The sequence below is a fragment of the Amblyomma maculatum genome, chromosome 7 (assembly GCF_055883805.1).
Source record: "Amblyomma maculatum isolate TAMU_Amacu chromosome 7, ASM5588380v1, whole genome shotgun sequence".
Taxonomy (NCBI): Eukaryota; Metazoa; Arthropoda; class Arachnida; order Ixodida; family Ixodidae; genus Amblyomma; species Amblyomma maculatum.
In genome coordinates this window covers 123,396,242-123,412,241 of record NC_139350.1, presented here as the reverse complement: position 1 = coordinate 123,412,241, position 16,000 = coordinate 123,396,242, and the positions used below count along the sequence as shown (strand labels likewise).

General features: G+C 46.7%; 1 protein-coding gene across 1 annotated transcript in view; it reads right to left on the bottom strand.

Moving 5' to 3' along the window:
* The window catches only part of LOC146184617 (uncharacterized), a 24,199-nt gene that overhangs the window by 6,545 nt on the left and 1,654 nt on the right, over positions 1-16,000 (bottom strand). Inside the window, exon 2 of the mRNA XM_084608591.1 lies at positions 10,715-10,884. Within this exon, the coding sequence (XP_084464717.1) occupies positions 10,715-10,884 (170 nt within the window). The remainder of the gene's footprint in view (positions 1-10,714; positions 10,885-16,000) is intronic.

Below are 16,000 nucleotides of genomic sequence, written 5' to 3'. Positions count from 1 at the left end.
TAACACCGCGTTTCAAAGAAGACGCTCCTATATTCTATCCATCCATCCATAGCCTTTGAAAGTAATTATGGAGGCAGTTGTGCTCCGCCTTTAAAGGCTTGACGTGATAGCGTAGTTTACCAGGCCCCCATATAAAGACCCGCTTTAACCAAGTCGTATGAGTGCGCCTGAGTGGCCTAAGTACAACGTGTCTGATTCAGAATGCAAGGGTCCTGGCAGGCTAATTCTGATGTCATTTTCTCATACGAAGGGCGAGGCTCTAGTCGACATCTCCTGCCAAACGTAATGTCAGAAAACCCTCCGTCGAGTCAGTGCATGGATATGTTAGCTACCATGCTACCAGCTACCAGTGCTATGCTCGTAATTGCTCGCTTCAACACCGCCACTAGTTTTTTTAGTGCACGGGGGCTTTGAATCTATCCCGTTATTAATCACTTTGTACTGACGTCTGTTTACGGCCAGTCGTCGGATGTCATGGTCGGTAGTTGCACCATTGCAAGTAACAGGTTCGTTTCTAAAGTTAATTCCCCTCCGCGTCTGTCTTGATATGAGCGCTCGTGCCAAGATAATCAACGGCGTCGTAATCTCAAGTCCGCACTTTGTTTTGTTCTGTTTGTGATGGTCCTTACTCCATGCCTTTCATTTTGTTTTCGCTGACAGAAGTTTGTAGGAACTCCGCTCTACAACACTGAAAGACGGATGCTGGGAGAGAAGTGACTAGGTGATTAGTTATCGATTGCTTGCAGTCACACTTGCCTGTGCGAGGAATGTAGCCCTTTTGCGGTCTTAGCATGTGGCTATAAGGCAATGAGCAAAAAAAGAAAAAACAAATAAAACGGTTAGAATATGCAACCCGGAGAAGCACTGAAATCACATTGCTAGCCATCTCACAGTTGTTTAAGTATTCAGCTTCGTAACAGGATTGCAGCCGTGAGGGCTGTAAAAGCCCGCAGAGATAATATCTGTGCTGCACAAAATATCTAAGAAAAATTACTTAGGCTAGTGCAGCTTTCGTGACCAATGAGTTGCACAGAAAACTTGGACTGTAGCATCCGAAGGCACCTGTAGGTACAACAGCCGAAAGTAGAACGCGAAAAAAAAAATCTGTTTTTTTTTTTCGCGTGCAAGCCGATGAAAAGGTAAAAAAATTGAGTACAAAAATATGGACAAAAGTCCGGCTTCACTTTTTTCACCACGAACCTGCCCCAGTTCCCTCGATCGTTGTCGCTGTTTTCCTTTGCCACTGACCTCAAAAAGTGGACAATCTTCTGTTTCAGGTAGTGCACTCAAACGAGAGTACGAGTGAACGAGTGTACAACCAAGCTTTCTGGGACATCATCCGCAGGTTACGGCAATCCAGCTCGTTAGTCCACCTAGCAACGCAGGCTTGATGGGGTGTTTGGGTTAGCTCATGCGTTTTAGTGAAGTGGTCTGCATGAAGCTTTCCAGCCACCCTTAAGAGGTTTATTGGTGCATATATCAAGAGTCTATAGGAGGCCTGCCATTATGCTAAGTATGATCGCGACTTCTCTACCAGCTTTGATGAGCGTAGCTTTCACTGCGTCGCTAAGGTGCCCGGTTAGGATCGAGGATGAAGAGGGAGGCGCGAGTGCGAAGGTTTTAACCCTACGCGTGTCATGGGATGCAGTGCGAACTGCTACGAAGTTGCAGTTACAACTAAAGCGTTGCTCTAAATACTTCGCGCCCACGACTCGGAGACTTTCAAGCGCCGCCCCTACCCAGTGCATAGGTTTTCCGGTCACGTGACGGAAAGAAATCCTCTCAAACGCTCCCACAGGCAATACAGGCTAGAAGCAGTTGTGGCTGCAGGGCTGCCTTCTGATTGAGTTTTGTGGGGCACCAGTCGCGAGCCACTTTTCTACTTTTGGTCTTGTGTTATGAACAGTATATAAAAATCCTTCAACCTAAGCAAACCTATGAGCTTCGTAACTTGCGTTTTTGGAATAAACTACCGGCTTAGATTGGAATGGACATGGCGAGTGCTAAATTCCTGGCGAAGTCTGTCCGTAGAGTATCAGACGATTTCATATCGCCTAGGTCACGTAAGACTGCGCAAGCAAGAGTTATCCCTGTTGGCTTCGGCCACTACATGGATGTGCAGTTGTACTCCGGTGAATGAGGGCACGTGCTGCAGCGTCGTATTCGAACCCGTGAAGCGACTATACGTCATTCCAATAGTATCAAAGGCAGTTTTTGTTTTTTTGGATTTCGCATTGTTACTCAGAAACTTCAAATATTTTCCACAGCTTTCGGTGATTCTCAATCGAGAGGTTTAGGAACAGCTGCGCTGATTAGGCAAGCCAGACGCGTTGTTGGTGTCTTCGCAGCTACACGAAGCCTAAGAATGAGATACGGGTGAGAACTGTTGGCGATGAAAACTGCCACAGTTAGAGAACTGGAAAAGACGAGACCTTGGTACCGCGTAAGTATTCCCTTTGTGGAGTACGGACGTACTGTACAAGAGTAACATCTGGGGAAACATTTTCCCTTCGGCAAGCTTCCGCCCCAATAACGTACAGCCTTTTTCAAAAGTGTGATCCGAAGGGGTCTGCTTCTGAGCCTTGTAGGGGCACTTATTTAGCCTCAGTGGAAGTCCTTCCCATTGGAGAGGGTAGGACAAAAACTCTTCTTACCATCAAGAGATTCCGAACACTGAAGATGCATCATAGGTCGCACGAAGTGGCTCAGATGAAGACCCCTGGGCTCTACACTTTTGACAAAGACTGTGCTTGTCCATTGATCAAAATTCCTCCAGTTTCCATTCTCAAAAGTATGACACCCCTAAATCGTTTAGCCTACTAATCAGGGCCCTAGATGCCCTCGCGACAGCCGGCTATTCTAAACCCCGAAATGTCCGATATTTTCGATATTTTCCGGACTTGCTTTGCGCTTTCAAAAACCACTCTCAAAAACAAAAGGAAGTTCCTGCTTTCTTAACCCTATTGAATAAATTCTGATTCTGATTCTGATTCTGAAAAAACGCGCCTTTCACATATTGAACATTAAAAGCTTTAGTTTCATTAATGACAGCAGCTTCCTAAACACCAGTCGCGAAATGGTAGACGCCGGCAACAAACGGATGGAATAGCAGTTGTCCCGGCTTTTCTATTCCGGCTACGTCTATCGCTTCGTACTGTCATGAAATGAGCTTACTATATGTATACAATGACTTCGAAATGTTCCGCATTCCATATAAATATGCTAATTTATTTTTCACGGCCATATTGGGAACGCAGGAAAAGAAGTCTGCAGCGTCAGTGCTTGTGACAGAGCCCTTCTGTTTGCATTTTTTGTTTTGGTTGCTGAAGCATCATACTGCCCCATTTTGTATACAATTATTATTATAATCGCTTTTCTGCTTAGTTCTCATGATCGTAAGTTTTAATGATTGTTTCATAAACAGCGTTCGTCTGAAAGTTTAGTAAATCGCCGAATTTTACGCAAAAATACCGAAATGCAATGTTTACATGCTGATGTTGATCAAATTAATTGCAGTATTCTAGTGCAATGTGGGGTGGTACTACAATAACATACATGCAAAGCACATCATATAACAGCCTAATTTGATCGAGGTTTTTGTGGATAAGAAGATTTCTCTGTTTTGTTTCAGGTTTTCTTTAAAAAAAAAATCTTTTTTTTCACGTATATGTGACTATTTTAGGAGGAACGAAGGCGTGCGTTTCTTACGCGCTGCGATTTCGTGTGAAAAAAATAAATAAAAAAGAAACTGCTTAAGCGGGCTAGGGTTGGCAGCGCTGAAAGATTGACGCTATCACATGGTATTTTTGTATTTGCAGTATTCCTGGTTAGAAAACTCGCGTAAAGCATACTATCATGATTCACGCACTCCAGGAGCTCTTTTTGAAGGTGATCGATCACATTCCTATTTATGCCCTGGTCACCAACCGAATACTTCAAACACTAGTTATTGGGTCTGAGTTTAGTAACTAAGTACGAAGATCAACCGAATGCTGTCGACTCCGCCAAGCAACTTTTAAAAGCATTCAGCTGGTTTTAAGCGCTTGGTCAAGAAACTTTCTGAGTGGCTACGCGTCGTTTAGCTATGAAAACCTGTATATATGTTAATAATGCAAAATATATCCATCCATATTGCATCCTTTAGACTTCTGCACACTTTTGTTTTGCAAATTTCGAAGAGTAGGACTCTATCTTGATTTCCGTAGCTTAATTTAGGCATGCATTTCATGAAGATCCACAACTGATAAATCTAAAACTGTCTACTTAACGTTCGTGATCGAAAAATCAACAAATAACATTTTCTTTCAATTTAAATTCATCAAAGCATGCTACTCCTGGATGCCTCATTTCTGACCAATGCTGTTTTGTTTGCTTCAAGTGCTACAATATATGTACGATTGTGAATGAATGGCGCAAGAGCAGCGTGCCTAACTTCGAAATCAGTGGCCTCGTACAGCTGGATTCCCATCTCAGAAGCTGAACAAGCTGCTAGCTCTTTCGTTTGTTTTTGAGAAGTTGCAGCTGAGCCTTCGAGTTCACGCACGAATGGGCCAGAGCACAGCTTGAGCATCAACCTGCATGCTTGCTTGCAAAACAGGTACATCAAAATGCCAGGTTAGAACTAAACAGGCGAGTAGGTGCAATGGCCCCAGCAATGGCGTCACTCAAGGAGCAAAATGACACGCTAAAGCAAGGGCTACTGCCTACCCTGTGGGGCTAACATGTTACAGCTGGATGGCTGGTTGTTCACAAAAGGTGAACTATAACACAGGGCTTCCCAATGGGGAAGCATTTCATTGGGCAGTAGACATCTTGAACAACGCAGCCTAGGGACTAGTGAAACATTCTATAACTCAGAAGACCATGCATGCTCCTTGTAGTGATGAGACTTTGTCTGGATTTGCACATCGCTTCCTCAAAGATTTTCTTTTTTTTTTAATTGGCAAAAATGTTATTTCCAGACTATTTAACATTCGAGTCAACGTATCGATTATCCAGCTTAAGGAGCTTGTGTGGCCGCACGGCGAGTCATTTCACTCGTGGAAGCCGATGCTGTTCAGAGAGAAAGCATTCAGCCGTGTCAGAGTTCGTAAAGGCAGCAGAAAATTCGCCTTGAAAAAGCAAGTGCCACGACGATGAAGAAACTCATTGGCATAGATAAAGAAACTCAAACAGTTTGAAGTTTCTTAATGCAATCACTGCGAATGGATTCATCGCTTAAGTGTCTGACTGTGGGGTAAGAGGATTAGCGGCAAACAAATTGTTATCAGCTTTGATTTCTCAAATAAATTAGACTATGGAGATGATCTGATGGCGGACCATGCATCAACAATGGCCAGAACCTGGCAGCTCTCGTTGTAGGGCTAGTAGTGCCAGCCTAGCTATACCAAATGAAAGCAGAAGCTGTCGGAAAGAGAGGTCACAGCTTCACAGGAGATATCTCGACACTGTCTAAGAGGCGAGCAAGATATCCGCAGAATGAAAATGTATCGCATCTTGAGAAATATTGTACCTTGTTTTAAGGACTCATTATTGTCCTCACTGCTGCACTAACAAATTTAATGCCAAGCTTCAACTAGAACTGGGTTGTGAAGTATTGCACATGCAATGTGGAGCCATTCCTTAGCATCACGGCTCCACTATCCAACTGAACTGCAGTTGATTGTTCCTTGCCCATCATTTCCCTACCGACATTGCCTCTAAGGCTTAAGCTACCACTTATGTCTCGTATGGCTCGCCAGTGGTCCTTTGCGACGGCTTCACTTTAGCTTTTAAAAAGCGACGCTTTAAGCCAATGTCAGCACTCACAACTTAACACACATGTTCTTCTGCTGCACGAGAGAGATAGGATAAAGTTTATAAAGTTATCACGCGGGTGGCTCACCCAAGTGCAAGAAGTTATTGACGAAGATCCCCCCCGCCCCTTTATCGATCAGCTGTCGCTGAAGCGGGAGCTCTGTGGGAGCCAGCTTCGCCTACCACTGCTCATGGCTGAGTTCCTGCAACCTATTCGCGGTACGTTGTTCGGGGCAGTTCCAAACAATGTGGAGGATGTCGGACATCTGTTCGAAGGCCGGACACGTATTTGTGGGGTATTGCTAGGACCAAATCTTTTTGCGTCGAGCTAGGTTAGGTAGTGCACGGGCTTGCATGTTTGCCATACAGTGACTTCCTGACGAGTGAGGTCTTTGTGGGGGGCTGCGAATTTCATGAAACTCGGTGGCAGTCTATGATTTCGCCATATGTTAGTGGAGACGAAGGTTCGGAGGTGGACGGCGACGGGGCTCAGAATGTATGACCTGGAGCTATCCTGTCGGCCGCCTCATTGCCCTCTGACTTCGTTGGCTGGAATCCAGAAAATACTGTGACGGGTGTGTGTACGGGGAGTGTGATTCCTCATGATGTGGGCGGCTGCCTGGCAGAGATCCCCATTGAGGTACGCCTTGCAGACTTGCGGCGAGTTGCTCATGATAGCAGTCATTTTCTCGGTTGTGTGAGTGTGCTTAATAGCAAGGGCTATAGCGACTTCCTCAGCACCCGCTATTATGGTTCGGCTTGAACGCAGGTCTTCAGCGAGCGATATGAGATAAGTATTCTGTGTTGTAAGAGCCACACGTGTAAGCAAGGTACACAAATATGTCACCGTTTGGCCACAACCTGGAGTCGTTCCTCCTGTCCTTCTATATTGAGGGATCGGGGTATCCTTTCCCGGCAACATGAAGCTTTTCACCATACCTCCGGCGGGCGATTTCAGGCAATAACTTCGTGTACTCGAACAGCTCTATTGGTTCGGTACCACGTACGAACGCATTGGAAGGTAGCTGAGAAAGAGCGATTTTGTCCATCGGCGTATAAGGTCGCAAAGCGCGCGGTCGCTGCACATGCGTTCCGTGATGCCGTGTAGCTTTCTATATAGGGAGCTTTCATGAAGCGATGCATTTAGGGTAATCCACCATGATGTTGTCGCTGGCAGCAGACGACAGGCAGCGCAGCCAGGCTGAATTGAGCAAGTGTCCTGTCATTTTTGACGGTTTACCGAGCAAATAGGCGGGTTTCCGTGCGCCACCCTTACGTGCGTTCAGTTTTCGGCAGATTCCTGAGGAACACGCGTCAGTTGATGCTGTGCCCGAAAAATCGGGCGCGCTGTGAAATGCAAAGCAGTGCGACATGCCCCTACAGCTGTTCAAGCTACGCGAGAACGACTGACAGCCCTATGCGTCTTGACCTGGCCGCCCGTCGACATCGCTGACATTCATGAATTCTAGTTGTGGCGACTAGTTTGATACTTGCCCGGATTGGCGTCTATCTCGCGTTGGCCCGTGGGAGCCATCCGCGTCGGCGTCGCTAGCGGAATCGCTTGCCTTCTCGCTCTCGTGCAGACGCATTTTTGGAATCATGAAGAACCGGCAGTCGGCCTGTCCGATCCCGCCAGCATCGTCTGCGCGCACTACGCGACCATGTAGACCAAGCTGTGTGGCAGTGCCGAGCTGCTTCGTCTGCTGCCAACGACAATATCATGGCGGATTACCCAGCATGCATGGCTTCATGCAATCTCCCTATAGGGACGGCGCCGGTGGTGCTTGGTCGTCTGCCGCTGCGCGCGGTGAGTTTATCGTGCTCTGAACAGTCCCGTAAATCGTCAGACTTTCAGTACTTGCAAGGGAATGCAGTCTGCACTGCAGAAATGTCGGACTGCATAAAAATCTAGTTATATTCGGATAAACAGCGCTACAATGAAAAGGTGCACATTGACGGCGTTGTGCACTCGGACCCATTTGCTATGCCTGAAACGCATTATGAAGTCCCCTGGACTGACGCAGGCGCTCTGCCACCATTGGACATGCCAAACATTGTATTGCATTTGATTTTTTCTCCGAGTCGCTTCACTGCAGAGTCCGCCCAGACATACAAGACCCCGGAGTCATACAATTATTTTTAATCAGGTGGGCGCGCGCAAGGCTATCACTGGGCATATATGCTAGTTTACTATTTTTTGCTTATTATATCTTTCTCTGTGGTATCGCTATGGTTCTCATATATCGTGCTGCGCTTTCTGCGCAGTTTCCTCGTCTTATTTTTTTTATGTGGCGCAGACTGTGCAGCGCGTGCGCTGACGTCAGAATAAAAAGCCTCCCAAAATGTATGTTTACGACTTCCTCATAACATGCATGTTTCGCGACGCAACTACATATGCATTCATATAAATAATTACCGCCTCTACTTAGCCACGATCGATATTTTCAGAACGGAATGACATAATGCCCATTATTTTGCGTTTTATTCCTCTCAATTTACAAAATGAATCGTTCTCGACGGCATCATTACTGCCTTACGCGGCTCATGCGCGCTGTCAGAACTTTGAATGTTTTCTTTTTTTATTTCTGCCATGCAACATGACGTCGGGGCATGGTACAAGACACCCCCCCCCCCCACACACACACGCACACACGCACACACACACACACACACACACACACACACACACACACACACACACACACACACACACACACACACACACACACACACACACACACACACACACACACACACACACACACACACACACACACACACACACACACACACACACACACACACACACACACACACACACACACACACACACACACACACACACACACACACACACACACACACACACACACACACACACACACACACACACACACACACACACACACACACACACACACACACACACACACACACACACACACACACACACACACACACACACACACACACACACACACACACACACACACACACACACACACACACACACACACACACACACACACACACACACACACACACACACACACACACACACACACACACACACACACACACACACACACACACACACACACACACACACACACACACACACACACACACACACACACACACACACACACACACACACACACACACACACACACACACACACACACACACACACACACACACACACACACACACACACACACACACACACACACACACACACACACACACACACACACACACACACACACACACACACACACACACACACACACACACACACACACACACACACACACACACACACACACACACACACACACACACACACACACACACACACACACACACACACACACACACACACACACACACACACACACACACACACACACACACACACACACACACACACACACACACACACACACACACACACACACACACACACACACACACACACACACACACACACACACACACACACACACACACACACACACACACACACACACACACACACACACACACACACACACACACACACACACACACACACACACACACACACACACACACACACACACACACACACACACACACACACACACACACACACACACACACACACACACACACACACACACACACACACACACACACACACACACACACACACACACACACACACACACACACACACACACACACACACACACACACACACACACACACACACACACACACACACACACACACACACACACACACACACACAGATGCCGCTTGGGCGACTCGTCTCCTGGCGGCGTTCTTCTCGAAACACGCCGCACACATTTACTGATAAATATGCTTTACAGAGATGTCTGACGCGAAATGTTGTTGCGTGCATATATTCGTGGTCTTAAAATAATGCACCAGCTCTGAACAAACGACTGCTTTCGTAGGCGTAAAATCAGTTTCTTTGCGAACCATTCTTTACATATATTTTGTATGGGCCGCGCTACCGCAATGCAATTCTAACTCAGATTCTAGACAACGAGGGGTTGAAATGTAGGTTGCCTCCGCAATGCCGCAGCATACTCTATCAGACTTCATTAAAGCGCTGGCCAACGTTTAACGACCGGTCACCACTTTTGGCGATATCAGAGACGAGAAAAAGGTTACGGTAAGTTGTGTTTACATGCGTTTGTATGAGCCGCCCTCCAAACTCTCACCCTATACGTTTAGCGGTGTTTTAAAAATACTTCGCCTGCGAAATAAGATTTCATCTTTCGAGATCTGTTCATGGTTGCTCTGTGCCGAATAACGACATCATAGGTGCCCCGTCAAATGGGAAGACACTTTAAAATATTTCGGTTCTGCGTATTCCTATGGGCGCTAACCTTACTTTTCCCCTCCAGTCGGCCCCGCCTCACGACAGAAGCGCCACCGCATTGTGCTTACGTCACAGATCGGTGTTGGTCTATATGGAGAAGTCTATTCTCCTTGTGTAGCGTAAGGAGGCCGGAGGGCACTGAGTGAAATTGCAACAGTGGATGTCAGAAAAAGATAAAAATGACAAAATGAAGATTAATGAAATGAACAACGAAAGCGTTTCGAAACCTGCTATATACATTCTGAAACAAAAGACAATGAATCTAACGTTAGACGCATTGTGCCATTTAGCGAGGTTGACCCAAAACACTCCAGCACAGCAGCCTTGTGCGGCTCTCGCCCGGAAGCAGCAAATGGACCTCTAGCCTGAAATACCCTTTGAATTATAGCGCCAAATGCGTGTCAGCAAGGGCAAGCGCATAAAGGAAGGAATACGCAGCAATATAATCGGCATCAAGAAAAGCAACGCTTTCGCATTATTGCAACTAAGCCCATCTAACGGCACCCCTGGAATTTTTCATACCTGGATGCGGGCCTCCGGCAGGTTGGTGCGAATCGCGAGGTTCTCTCGCGTCCACACATCCGGATAGGGCGCCTTCGCGAAGCTGTGCTCCAACGCCGACAGCTGCTGCTGCGTGAATGCGGTGCGGCTGCGGCGCTGCTTGCGGGCTACGGGCCACGACAGCAGAGCCCCTGCGGACAGGAAAAGAAAGAATGCAAAGCGCCTTAAACTTCCATTTCCGCGATCTAATAACGTTTCTACCACTCCTTCTCTTCAATGAATTGATCCAGTGTGTAATCACAGAGCCCTGGATTACCTAGAATGGCAAGGTGGCTGCCCAATACGACTGTTTGCATACCTGAGCGCAGCCGATAATCGGTAGTTATTCCTGCACATAATATGCACATCACTTTGCAAAATTTGAATAGAGAGATTAGGCTTGCCGAAGACGTGCTGACGTAGATTTATACCGGTTTGCCGGACCCCTCCTGCGCACTCGCATTGACAAAGGTGAGTGCAATCGCGGCCAGTGCGCCTGCGTAGGAGGACTACGTTAACCAGTATACGTCAGTGCGTCGCCAGCAAGCAAAATCTCTCTGTGTCTAGACTCGCATCGAGAGCATGCTCATTTTCGTACGCAGTGCGATAATGGATACATTTAGCGTACAGCGTGCCGTGTTGTTGCTTGAGTTACCGGAGTAGCGGCAGCACCGGCGCGGTGTGACGGCTCCGAGCGCCGAATGCAACCGACTGCGTTTCGTGGGGGTTGCGCCGGGGTCGGCCGACATCAGAGGTTGTTACTTGATCTGGGAAAGTACCGCAAACGCTATGGCGGTGCCGCCGCGGCCTCCATATTTGTGCTACCTCAGCCGGCGCGCCCATGGATGCACATGTTTCTCGCTGTTTTGGAACTGATAGGCGCATTTTTTTTTCCTTTTTTTTTCAAATTTTCGGCCCACATGTTTAAGATGTGCCAGTAAGGAAAGAAGTAAAAGGCAGAATTGAGCTTCTGTGAGAATAAAAAGGGTTGCGAAATGAAGGAGTGTAACGAAGGCAGTAGTTAATTGCATCAACTGTACGCATACTGTTCTCAGGCCTCGCGAAGGTGCGAACGTCACCGCTTCGTGTCTCACCTACTGTGTTTCAGTTGAGCGGCCATGCTCGTGTGAATACTTGCCCGCAACTGTACGCAGTCACCATCGGTGGTTTTGCCATGCTGTTCTCGTTTCAGCTGAAGACTGCTTGAAATTATGAAAATGGTTGAGGGGCCGGTACGCCCGAGAACTGAAGGCTATTGAGGCGACCGAAAGGAGCGGCAGCGCTTATGTGTCACGGGGAACCTGGGAATTCGCTGAATCAATGGCATTTTAGAGGGATTGCGGCCGTCCGAGAAAGGAGCTTTTACACTTATTCAGAGATATCAGCAAACATTTCTTTGCTGCATGGTCTTTCAGCTCCTTTGATCACAGTGTTCCATATTCACAGGTACTTTGTTTTTCTAAAGTTTATTTACACGACACCGCTTTTATGGGGTGAAGCAAGCATAGCGCCCGTCATTCGCTTTGTGCTTGGAATTTTTCATGTTTGCGTGATTATTAATTTTTCATTTAAGATTATCTTTTTTGTCATTTTTCATGCTTTCATTTAGAATACACAAGTTTGTTGGAGTTGGCCGCATTCTTCTATTTAGCACGGAATCTTCAGAGTAGCGATTTTTCTCGTGTCTCCAATGTCCTTTCCCGTAACTGTAGATTGAACATGAGCCTGTCTCATTGATGTTAACTTGACTTCTTGCGCACTGGGCACTACACCTACGATTGTGCAATCGACTTTTCAAGCTCTTTCTGAAGTATGCGCCGCATAATATACGATATATACGATATCGTTCCTCCAAAGAAGCCTTAAGCATTCTCTGAGCAACGTCGACAAACAAAATAGGCCGATAACGATTTTCTTTAGCTTCCCAAACGCGCAATTGTTTTTCCTCGAACAATGCCAGCCTTTTATCTGCAGATCTACATGCAGCATTCGAGAACCTTCGTACTCTAGTGGTGATTGTGGAGAGACCACGGAGAGCATATTTGCAAGGATGCGCAGCGCCCCACCATCACCATCAGCAGTGGAAGGTCTCCTGTATATTCCACCTCAGCAAGAGCTATCAACAGCAACGCCGCTACCATTGGCAACACCGCCCACAGAAAGAGATGTGAGGCTTTGCTTAAGCAACAAAAAAAGACAGACAGTTTCGAAGACCAACTATTGGATCAGCTCGAAATAAATGACTGAAATGAGGCACTGGGGCTAACCGTCGCCCTTAGTTGCCAAGTAAATTAGCATCAAAAGGAACGGGAAAAATTATGCAGCTCCATGCAGACCTGGATGAAGGAATTTATCAATAACTCAGTCAAATAATGTGGTACTAATTATCCCACTTTTAAGCAGATTAGGTGCCAATTGATAGATATAAGGTGTTATGGAAAGACTAAGTAATTTTAAAGAATAGTAGACTCAAAATATAAAAGCAATATTTGCAGGAACACACTCTCTGCCGAAGTGAACATAACTTGCTGCAAAACGACTGTAATTATGAGCGTAATTAACAAAATTTTCTTAAATCACTTTTTAATTATTGTAGCTGGACGCTTAAATCCAATAGGCAGTTTGAAGGTGTGGGCGAGGGGATGCCAAATCAGTTTTTGAAACGAAGAAAAAATCATTTTCTAGAGCCATGCAGCTCGATGAAATTCAACGTTTCTTTCCTCACGCAACCGAAACAGCGCACGACGAGTGCCGGAAGTATGGCGCAATTGCAACGTCCGCTAGTGACATGTCGTGATGGGTGCAGAGCCTAATTCGAAACGCGTGTGCTATTTCCCTAGCTAGGGAGCCTAGGCGTTTGAACACTAAATCCCTTTCTCTAAGTTGAGGCTGCGTCCGACGTTATCGCCTACTTTGTCGCTAGGCGTAAGAAAATGATAGTCATCGTCAGCCGCGAGGATATCGGTTCTGAGAGCCCCGATGGGCTGAGCCGCGGTTTAATTTTGTATATTTACCACTTCTGTTATGACTGCCCGGAGAGCTAGATTTGAGTCGTCATCATGCATTCATTTATTCATTAGGTTGAGCTTCCAGTTTTCTACAGGCAACCTACAATGAAGTTTGCTGTGTCGATCGCTGCAGCCTAACACATATCCTAGCGAGAAGAGCAAATGCTCCTGAGGAGGCTTTTTAGGGCGTTTTCACGCCACCTGCATGAGTTTACAGGGATCAGATTGCACGCTCTGTCGTAACTTTGCGTGGCTTGTGTCAGGTAACTGGGCTGCATCCAGAGCGCCTGGGCAAGGACGTTATCTGTCACACGCGTATCTATAACAGTGCTGAATATGCTCGGTCGTTTATTGCGAACCAAGCGGCTAATAGCAACATTTTTGAGTCACGATGCGGGGCAATTGTAGCGCTACTTATGCAGCGCAGGCTCCCTAAAATCAGGTGAAACTCCCTATACCACCCAGCGGCCACGAATTACAGACGCTAGCGTCAAACTCCCCATTATAGCGGGAGGGGGCGCGTAAAAAATGGACTTGACGGGGGAAGCCGTATAGCGGAGCGGTCCAAAAAAACGGTGCGCTGAAGGGGGTGTCGGTAGGTTTTTCAAGCAGCGCGGGTCGCGCGCTCGCCTGCGCCCGGGAGAACGCTCTGCCCGTGGATTTTCTACCGCATCGTCGTCCTGCCGCGGCGCGACCGGCTCGCTGTAGGAACAGTATGATGGAAAGAAAAAACACAAGCATAGCGCTCTCGAGGGCGCAGGCGCTCGCGAGCAAGCGTACCCGACCGCAGCAAGAAATAGCACAGAGAACAGCAGATATCGTTTCCCTGTTTTATTAACTGCACGTGAAACAGAAAACGAAAAGATGCGACGAGGTATCTCTCATACACACACACACTTTACATAGCCTAAAGTTTACAGTAGTGTTCTGTGTTCTGCGCTAACATTGTAATCTTGCATGCTTGCTTTATCACTACAAAAGAACCCAGTTTGCCGACACTGCTTCTGTCAGCATGTGTACAGTTGACATGAAATTAAATAAATGATGCACATATTCATTCTACGCATTCCATACCATCAAAGCAATGTAGAAACATGGAGCAAATACCTGCGTTCTAGTTACTTAGTGGTTGGAATTTGATGCAAGTAATCACATGTAACTGTGCTATACATAACCAAAATGCATTATTAAAAATTTACGCTATCCTTCCTGGAAGAACCATCTTCTTCGAAACGCACTTACGTCTCTCCACAGTGTATGAAGGTAACAAGTTCAACAACACGAAACACAGCGGATATCGCCGACTGTAATGGCCAGCACAATCAGCAGACGAGATGGGTCCACGGAACTGGACGTGCACGCAGACAAGTCTCTCGTCTCACGAAGGGGCGAAGAGCCAGCAGGAATGAGATGCACAGAGTAAAAGAACCGCGACGAAAAATCGCGACTTTGGCCGATAAGCCAAGACGCAGAGAATTCACAGCGCTAGGCTACGCTGACGACCGACGCCGACGACGGTTCTAATTCAAAACGAGCGCAGTCGTAACGGTTGCAGCGGTTCACGCGAGGACGAAGCAAGCTACGCAGTGGAGTCGGCGGCGCCGTCAGTGCGAGAGGAAACTTTAGGCGCGAGGGAGAAGTCCTCCTCTAGCTTTTTCTTTCCTCCTTTCGGCCCCGCGTGGAGAACTAGACGGGACGGAAGTGCCGCTGACTGTACCACCCACCCCCTCTCAAATCTGTACCGCCCACTCTGCGTGGGCCATCAGGGAATATGAAATAAATAAATAAATACACATGACCGAATAAAGCAGCGTGACACAGTTTGGCGAGGTGCTTGCTTTTAAGCTTCACACCGCTGGAAGCAAACAAGAGCGAAATCAAGCCGTTCACGCTTACAAAAATTATAAAACCCTGTTGTTAGACACGTTTCCCACTTCCCCAACACAAACAAAATAGAAGTTACACCCAGAAGACCAACTACAGTGTATCAAACGTTCAAATATGAACATTCATTCTCTTCGTACACATATGTGGACGAGCAATATTCAAAATGTGTGCATGCTGCAAATTTTACAAATGCAGATGCAATAAAAGAGGGACGCTCTATGTAGTTTAACGAAAACTTCTTCACTTGTATATACACCTTTTTTTTTTTTCCTGCAGCAGCTTGAAAACTTTGCAAATTTGCCAAAAGTGAGAAATTTTGAAATAATTACCTGATCAAATAAAAATTCTCTTTCCCAAATTTAAACATTCAGCT